Source organism: Prunus mume, linkage group LG4, assembly GCF_029339155.1.
Source record: "Prunus mume cultivar Tortuosa linkage group LG4, ASM2933915v1, whole genome shotgun sequence".
NCBI lineage: Eukaryota > Viridiplantae > Streptophyta > Magnoliopsida > Rosales > Rosaceae > Prunus > Prunus mume.
Window position 1 is genome coordinate 16,263,015 of NC_142701.1, and position 9,748 is coordinate 16,272,762.

Consider the following 9,748-nt stretch of genomic DNA (forward strand, 5'->3'; position numbering starts at 1 on the left):
TAGTGGCTCTCTATAATTAAATGTTGCTTTATTTGAATGCTATTTTTAATATTTATTTCATGCAAACTTATATACATATAAATCATTTATGATTCCCTAGAGTAGGGAGCATAGTTGGAGTTGAAATTTTATAAGAAACTCCTAAAATAGCTTTATAATGTTTTTAGTTAAATTTTAACTAAAAAATAAAGAGCATGATCATGATTATGAATGCTGTAATCACATATCACATGTGGCAATATTTCAATATTTCGTTTTGTTGACACCTTTTAAATCTCATTTATTTATAACCAATACACAACTGCGATGTGATCTGTGCATAATGTATAAATAACAATAAAAATAAATAAATAAGTTGTTTATTAACATTATTTATGCGTGTATAATGTAAAAATAGTTTGTTAACTTGTAGATTAATAGCATTAAATTCGAAATTCTCTGACACTTTGCGTGTATGAGAAAACTTTCATCCTCCTTTCTAACTACAGCAGAAAAAATGTACAGTAGTCCACATGGTGATGATAGATATTTTATGGCACTTGCTACTAACTTTACAAAATTCAACGTGGACGCCGACATGAGTTTGTTTGTTTGTTTGCCTGCTTCTCTCTTTCTACCGTATCCCACAAGCCTAATGCAATGGTAATGATTAATTTATGTCCATCTGTCTGGATAAGTATATAGGGAATTTTATAATATTATTTGTAGATTACAGATGCAATGCTATGCTAGTACAGTACTTTTGCTGTGATTAATCCTCAGATGAGAAGATGCCTGCAATGCAATGCAAACACCCAAGACCCAACCCACACAGGGTAGGGTAGGCACCAGTGGCACCACTCTCCAGAAGGCATTACAAAAACTAATTAATATGTCTTGTAATTGAGGGTCATGAATTATTTGAGAAGTTAGGAACAGGTAATGTTTTAGGTTAGGTGGTGGATACATACATTTCATCAAATCATTTATATATATATATATGTATACACATAGACCGCATCACATTCTCTCAGTGATTCAGAAGCTTCTTTCAGCAGTATCTAGCTAGAGCAGGCTGCTATTCCACAATAATGTCGCCCAATTTGTTTTCCGCTGACTCTAGTATCTGGAGAATAAGAATCAAACTCAACTCATCAGGACCATGTTAGATTAGATTACACTAACCTCAAAAGTTTTAAGCTGTCAATAAATGAGTCAACCAATCATGTATATCATGATTACATGTTCTTCTCTCTCTCTCTCTCTCTCTCTCTCTCTCTCTCTCTCTGTGAAACTACAGTTTAAAAGTTGTCCATTTATCTCTTCTTGGCATGATCCAGGTGATCCATATATATATAAACATTAAACTTTCATATTACTTGAAACCATGGGCCAGGCATACGCATGGATTTAATTATTATAATGGATGGTAGTTGTCTAGTTGAGGATCCATTCCATCATCCATAATTTGCCTTCCTGATCCCTTTGCAAGTTAAATAGGCTCGGGCTCTGCTCTCACTGCCACTTCATTTCATCCTCCAAACGACTTTCGCCCATCCAATGCCATTGATAAGGACCACATATTTCACTTTCAAAGTTGAAAAACAAATATAAAGTTTAGCCCAACAGACCGGGCCATATAAAATTGGAGCCCAAGGGAATCAAAATCCAAAACTCCCCCATGCTCACTTAGATGCTGAAAGGCTTTGAGGGGTTCATTGTAAAAGCTCCCCCAGTTAGCTGAAATCAGCCGAGATTGAAGTATAACCTGCCCGCCATGTCTGAAAATTTATTAAGTAATTTATGAAATCAGTAACATATTTAAATATTCACTAAACAAATAATAATTAAAACATAATTACTAATTAAAGTAATTCATAAAAGCTAAGATACTACTTAATTACGTATATTAAATTAAAGAAGTTGACAAAAAAACAAAAATAAAGAAACTAATTTTATATTTTAAAAAAAACCTCTCCTGACGAAATTTCGTCGACATAGGTCTATACCGACAAATATTTGCCAAATTAAACTTCTACTGAGAAAAGCTATCTATGCCGACACAATATCGTCGATTGAGGTCTAATCTGGCAAATATTTGTCGGGATAGAAATTTGCCGACGAAATTGCGTCGGGAGAGGTTTTAAAATATATATATAAACTTAGTATGTTTAGGTTAATATTTTTTTTAATTTTATTTTTAGTAATTCAATAATATCTTAGTAGCGTATAGCCGAGCGGCTATACATTTAAGTCATTCTATTTTAGAGTACCGCCGCGCGGCTATACATTTAAGTAATTCCATTTTGGAGTAGAGCCGAGCGGCTATACATTTAAGTCATTCTATTTTGGAGTAGAGCCGACCGGCTTTAGAGTAGAGCCGTGCGGCTATACATTTAAGTAATTCCATTTTAGAGTAGAGCCGAGCGGCTATACATTTAAGTCATTCTATTTTGGAGTAGAGCCGACCGGCTTTAGAGTACAGCCGTGCGGCTATACATTTAAGTAATTCCATTTTAGAGTAGAGCCGAGCGGCTATACATTTAAGTCATTCTATTTTGGAGTAGAGCCGTGCGGCTATACATTTTTTGGAGTTGAGCCGGGCGGCTATACATTTAAGTAATTCCATTTTTGAGTAGAGCCGACCGGCTATACATTTATTCTATTTTGGAGTAGAGCCGTGCGGCGGTACATTTAAGTAATTCAATTTTGGAGTTGAGCCGAGCGGCTTTACGTTTATTTCGGCTATACTTTATGGAGTATCGCCGAACGGCTATACGCTTAAGTTATTATATTTTCGCGTATAGCCGGTCGGCTTTACTGTTAAGATAGCCGCTCGGCCATGCCCTTAAGTTATTCTATTTCTGAGTATCGCCGTCCGGCGCGGCGATACCGTTAAGTTATTCTATTTTGGAGTATATCCGTCCGGCTATACTGTCAAGTTAAAAACAATGAGGATCCATCCTGGTGCTACCGCAACTTTTTCAATTACAGGGCATTGAAGGCTGCAGACAACATTCGGCGGTAGTTAGCCAGCATTACAGCCCGTTTTGATCTCGAGTTATGCAGTACTGATTTGAACGATCATGACTACTCCGTCAACATAAGAAGGGCCATGCTAACTGGATATCCCTTGCTGGTGGCTCACCTAATGCACAGCTGGTAGTGTTTCCAGAGGATACTACCTGACACCAGCGAACGATAAGGTACACTTGCATCCCCCAAGTGCTTGGGTCACAAACCAGAGTGGGTGATTTACAACGAGTGTGTCATGGCAAGCAGGAAATTTATCCAGACAATGACACAAATTCCTGGTGAATGGCTTGTTGCTGGTGTACAAAACCAGGACCCATTCTGACAGAAGACATGTTATTTGTCTTTTCCTTTTGGTCGAATGTTATTTTGTGATCTATTTACTTGTTTAATGACAAAGAATAATTTATCATAATGAGCACAACCCTGTTTTAATGAAGTCTGCCCTTTTGCTTGAAAGTTTTCGTTTTGCTTGGTCTAACTGCTATTTTGCTGTTTAGACTTCTTTATGTGGCCATCTTGGCCACCTTGTAATTCTATTGTCATATTGCAATAAAATTCTGTTTCCTTTTCCTTAAAAAAAACACAAACAAAAATGAAGTCTGCCCTTTGGTCTCTTTTTTCATTGGAGCTGGTTATCACTTTGATTTGTGACTTTGTATTTTGGGGTGGTGGGGGTTCAATGGAGGGTGTAATGTAGGATATAGGCATATAGCCGAAGCATGCCATCTTTCTTTCTTTTTTGGTCATAGGTGAAGGATTCCACGTTTGCCTTCTTTATTTTTAGGATTTAGAAGTTGAATTGAAAAACTAAATTATATGGAAGTTTAAAACAACTTAATGGAATGTCTTAACAGTATCGCTGCTCGGCTATACTCCAAAATAGAATATCTTAACCGTATCGCCGCTCGGCTATACTCTGAAATATAATATCTTAACCATATAGCCGAGCGGCTATAATCGAAAAATAGAATATCTTAATTATATAGCCGCATGGCTATATAAAATAACTTAAACGTATAGCCGCACAGCTATATATATAATATTTTACCAGTATAGATTAAGACACTTCCCTGATATTTTAAAAGGGAACCTCTATCCTATTTTAAACAGTATAGCCGTGCGGCTAGACTATAATGTATTAGAAGACGAGACGACCACGCGAAGCTTGCACTCGCAGTCAAGCCATTTCTTCTCTATCAACTCAAGCTTCGATTTGTTTTCTTTGGTTTCGGTTGCTTCGTCCTCCGGGTTTCGCAACGAAAAAAGATCCGACCAGCCTAGGCGCCCAGCCTAACCGCCTAGCGCCCGCCTAGCCACCGCCTAGGCCGATTTTTCAAACACTCTTATTGACTGAAAGTCTGAAACCCGAAATTGAAACAATTTAGCTGCAAGTTTGAGCTTGAGATTGGGAAGCCGAAGCAGTGAAGCACAAGTCAGGTCCATAGAAGAACAGATCATGGAGACTGGGAATCCCAAATACAAAATTTGCTGACTTGGTGTCTGTCTTCAGTAGAAGGAAATGATGTTGTCCTATCATGGAGTTTCTGTGGTCTTCCCAATAACAAGGTTCAGTTTTTAAGCACTTGTAGGATGAAAGTGAAGTTTTCTTCAGGATCAAAAGAAGTACAAAGCTACAGAAACTGGTTGATGCTTTGTGTACCACCGTTCCCTGGTTCCTGAATCATTAATAATTTTGTTTGAGAACGACCACATTCACAAGCAGAATACTGCTGAGGAGGTAAGACTTCATCAAAACCACTGTATAAAATGTTACTTATAACAATAATTTTATTGTTGCCTTAACTGATTTGTTACCCTATTATAGATGATGCCCCTAAACTTATATATTTCTGTTTCTCATGATCAACTCCTTGTTACTTCATGACTTTGTGCAGCATCATGGAAGACAGTGATGAAATCGATGTCTTTCTGCTCTCGGATAGATGTTCCCTTTTAATATTCTCTTTGTCATGAAGTGTTGAGCTATACTATGCTCATCTTTGATAGAGCTTCCCTTTTATTGAAGACAGTGATCAACAAAATATTAGCTATATATTAAGACACTTCCCTTTTAATTTGTCATGAAGTGTTGAGCTATACTATGCTCATCTTTGAAAGGGGATTATAGGTAACCAAAGGTTTGGATGGAGAGAGCCTTACTGCAAAGTTTCGTCGACGAATGAAAGGGCGTCAATAAAGTTGTAACACTTTCAGACCAAAACATAAAAAACATAAAAAAACAAGATGGTTTTTCTTGTTTTGTTTTTGGTCGGAAAGTTGAAGTTGCTCTTGTTGTATTGTTGCTAAATATTGAAGATGCAAATAAGGGGAACCCCTGGCCTTCTTTGTTTCTTGAGTGCTTTTTGTTTTAAGTTTTAATTACAGTGTGAGCAAGGAAAGGGCAAAAAAAAGAAGATGAACTTCTTACTATGGTCAAATTGTCTATACAATTCATCTTTTACAAGGCATGATTACAATTTACATGCAATGCATTAATCTTCAAGTGAATATTCTGCCAGGAATATGCAAGACGCAGGCCCAGCTTCATCTTCAATACTTCCATCCCATGCTTTGACCAGAATGAGAAAATCAGTGCTGTTTCTTCCCCTCTGAAAAGAGCATAAACCAGTTTTAAGTTTGTGCAGTTTACAAGCGATTCTCCAAGAGATCAGGCAGTGTTATCTTCCCGGAGTGGTTCTGATCAAGCTTACTGAACTGATTGCAGATTTGCAATATATCTTTCTCCCCTATCTTTCCCATCTCTTTAAGCTTGTGAATAACATACTCTGATTTACTGAAATATGCATTGGAGCAAAACAATGTCGGGATGTTATACTAAATCATTGGTTACTTCTAAAAAATTATTGAAGATGATAAATAACAGTTAAAAAGTAGAAAATGTAAATGACAGATAAGATGGGATTATGAAAGCCACCTGATGAAACCATGGTCATTGATGTTGGCAGCAAGCAGATCCTGGACAGTGATATCCCGATCCAAAACCCACTTGATAATCCTCCTATGTCTTTTGTCCACTCTGGCCTCTGCCAAATACATAAACGCCCGAGCCACCGCCAGTGTCGAAAACAGAAGCCACACCGCAGCGAAGAGCCTCCCTTGGACAGTCTTGAAGGCCCTGTCCCCGTACCCAACCGTCGTAACAGACATAACTGATAAGTAAATAGAATCAATCCAATTCAAATTCTCCACAAAACAGAGAACCAAAGCTCCCATGCCAATGGACAACACCACCACTCCAAGCGCCAGACCAACCTTGAGCCTGATTCTCATCCTGCCCTTTGCCACATCAACAATATAGTCCCTAGCGGAAAAGCGATGAGAGTGAGCCTGAGCCTGAGCCTGGCCCATTTGAATTCCGGTCAAGATCATATTTTCTTGCAAGTCCAGCACAAAATTGACAACCCCACTTAGCAAGATGTCAATAAAACCAAACCCAAAAAGCACAAACACACAAGCAAAAATCTTTGTGAATGTTGTTGTGGGTGCAATGTCACCGTACCCAATGGTGCACATGGTGACTATACAGAAGTAGAGGGCATCGACAACCGGGTGGGTTTCTATGCCGGAAAATTTGTCCCTGTTGAAAGAGTAAATTACAACACCGAGAGAAAGATATATGAGGAGCAAGAAGACGGCTTGCCTGATGATGGAGCTGGACTCGGACTGTGGTTTGGGGATTTGGGTCGTCTTTGGCTTGAGGTCTCGCATGACGGCCATGGCGGGGCTGTCTTGCAACGGTGGAGAGTACCCGGTTTCTTGGTGCGGGCACTCGGGGCTCCGAATTGGGTTGTTGAGGAGGAGGAGGAGGAGGAGGAGGACTGTGAGTCTTTCTGTACATGATGCTGCTGGGGCTCTTGGAAGATGAGCAGAGTTGGGTCGCTGAGGGACGGAACGATTTTGAATGAGAAATCATGGTCTTCAATTATGGGTTGGAGTTGGTGTTGGGGCCCTGTTTGGGAGCCGAGAAAAGGCTCATTTTCCATCAGAGAAAAAAAAGGAATAGATTCTCTTTGGAGGTAGTGTACTGTGTAGTAGATAAGGTTGTTGGTTTAAGTTTGCTTAAAGTTCGAGACTTCGCTCGCTCAAAAAGAAAAAAAGGTTTGAGACTAGCAAAGGGGCCCATGCCATTATTCAACGAGAGTGAGATATACGGAGAAAATTTATTTATTTATTGTGCGGTAATACGACTGAGAGTATCCACAGAAAAATCTCTAAATTTTAGCTAAAATAGCTAGAAAGTCATTATAGCCAGCAATATTTTCTATACTTTGGCTCATCTCTAATATTTTATTATGAGATTTTCTATTTAAACCTCATATTTCTCTTAGTTCACCCCAACTTTTAATTTAAATTTTTAGAATTTCTAATAAAATCTCACTATCTTCCCAAACTACCCTTAAATACACCCCAAGCTGAAAAATTAAGAAATAAAAGATATTTTCTATTTAAACCCCACACTTTTCTTTATTTACCCTCAATACTTAAAACATTAAACAATATTTGTAGTAGACATGAGATTTTGTTATTTTTACAAGCTGTTTTTATCATGTGATTAGATCATATGGGAAATTGTAGTTTGTTATGGAGGTCTAAACAGAGAAACCATATATAACATCAAATACTGTTGAAGGGATTGCCAAAAAAAAAAAAATCAAATAGCAATTTGAAAAACCTATGCTGAAAAATTTATCTCCAGCCTAGATGCCCCAAATTATAAACAGATAAAGGTAATGTGGAGGGCAACACCTTGATGAGCGTCAACAAATCTCAGCCATGGGTATTAACAGCTTCCTAGGCCAAGTTCTTCGGGATTGGAAGATCCATGTCCCAAGCCTTCCGGGCAGCATACCTTAGAAGCCTAATAGTGGTTACATTGGCATCCCACAAGGACAAATGCTTGTAAGGCAAATTGTGCTTCTTGCATAGGTCATTCTAAAACTTAATATGAAAGAGTGGTGGGATGTGTGGGGTGTGTGTATAGATGTAATAGGTAGGGTTAAGTATTAAATTGGATGACCTTTTTTGTCTTTTTACACAATAATAAAACTTACAGCTTAATGATTTAAGTATTTGGGATGAACAAAGAGAAGTGTGGGGTTTAAATAGAAAATCACTTTATTATTTCTCTCTCATCCTCTCTAAATTAAAATTCCATTAAAAGATCAAAAAGTAATAGGTGAGAGAGGGTTGTGTGCTTAGGGAGAGAGGAGAGGAAGAAATGGAGAACCTCTCAATTTCTCTCTCCTCCTCTCCAAATGTAGAGAGCCACCAAACTTAAATAAGAAGTTCTCCAAAATAGAGAATCAAATAGCAAGTTTGCTAGATCTGCGTTTTGTTCTTATTTTAGCTAAAATGGCTAAGGATCAGAGTATAGCAACTCTGCTGGAGATGCTCACGACTTTAACCAATGTGTACTTTCACTATCATTCTTAATACTAGACACGTGTTTATTGGCATAACTATAATTAACTTTTTGCTTTGTATTTATGGAACTATGGTTTATGTCAATATACACGTGTCAAAAATACTCTTATGGGTTAATGTCAATAAGGGGTAATTTGATGAACTTTCAAAAATGGTATTGGTGCACCATGAGCCCAACTTCCAAGATTGAAAAATAAAGGAGAATTGACTTCTATAGCCCAAAAGTGCAAAAAAAATTTGAAAACGAAAGAGGAGAGAGTATAAAGGTGGTGGCAATGGAGGCTGACAAGATCACGCAATGAACATGATTGCTTGCTACAATTATGGGATTCACATGATTAGTCGGACAGATGATAATCTTGAAAACTTGAGCAACTCACCTTTAAGAGCAATGTCTTGAAATAATTCATCGCCGTAATATTGTAGATAAGTTAATGGCACTAAACCATTAACTTATCGTATAAATTTCGATTTTATTCACGCTTTTTCATTTCTCGACGTAAACTTTGCAGTAAGGCTCTATCCGTCCAAACCTTTGGTTCCCTATAATCCCCTTTCAAATTTGAGCATAGTATAGCTCAACAACACTTCATGACAAATTAAAAGGGAAGTGTCTTAATATATAGCTAATATTTTGTTGATGTATTACATGTATGGTATGGTCGATCTTTAGTAATATTGATCAAACATGTAATATCGATCAAACATTTGACAACGTATTAGGTACAGTAATTTGGTATCGACAATGTATCAGATATTGTAAATTGATAATGTACCAGATACTGTAAATTGGTATCAACAATGTATCAGGAATTGTAGATTGGTATCAATAATGCACAAAGTATTGTAGATTGATATCAAGTACCAGATAATCACCTGTGCAAGAGAAAATGTAGGGTAGGTATCATTTTATTGTTAAACCCATGTGACACTTACCTATTAGCAAATTGATTGTTTTTCACCAGGTGACTCAATTTGAGATGCAGTGGATTCGTATTGAACATCAAAGTTTGGCATAGACAAGACCTCCAATAGTCACTTATTGGAATTGAGCCTTGTGTTGTATTGGCAAATTGGCAATTGGCAATTGCTTATGACCCTCCTAGTCTCCTAGACGAGGCCTAAGAATTAAGTTGATACCAAAGTATAAAAATTTAAAACTGTTTTTGGACCCAGTATTGACTTATTCACGAAGGCTCTTATCATCAACGGACCTACATGAATAAATGAACATCTTTTAAAAAAAGTTTAGGCGTTTGGTAAATTGTAGAAAAACTGCAAGTGTTTG

The 9,748-nt window shown here is 37.5% G+C and overlaps 1 protein-coding gene and 1 long non-coding RNA gene across 3 annotated transcripts; one reads left to right on the top strand and one right to left on the bottom strand.

Annotated features, from left to right (window-relative positions):
• Positions 1–4,202: 4,202 nt before the first annotated feature.
• On the top strand, positions 4,203–5,429 carry LOC148918016 (uncharacterized). The gene is made up of 2 exons (XR_016126072.1): positions 4,203–4,753; positions 4,911–5,429. It is a non-coding gene; the product is annotated as an uncharacterized LOC148918016 (long non-coding RNA).
• Positions 5,415–7,097, bottom strand: KCO5 (Ca2+ activated outward rectifying K+ channel 5). 2 transcript variants are annotated; one of them, XM_008229567.3, is made up of 3 exons: positions 6,677–7,058; positions 5,951–6,613; positions 5,415–5,809 (listed from the first exon to the last, which is right to left on the bottom strand). In XM_008229567.3, exons 1-3 carry the CDS (start codon positions 6,751–6,753, stop codon positions 5,662–5,664), a joined length of 888 nt encoding a protein of 295 aa, XP_008227789.2. In that variant the 5' UTR covers positions 6,754–7,058; the 3' UTR covers positions 5,415–5,661. The 2 variants fall into 2 exon arrangements, with proteins under 2 accessions (XP_008227789.2, XP_008227788.2); XM_008229566.3 differs by having other exon boundaries at positions 5,951–7,097.
• Positions 7,098–9,748: the final 2,651 nt, after the last annotated feature.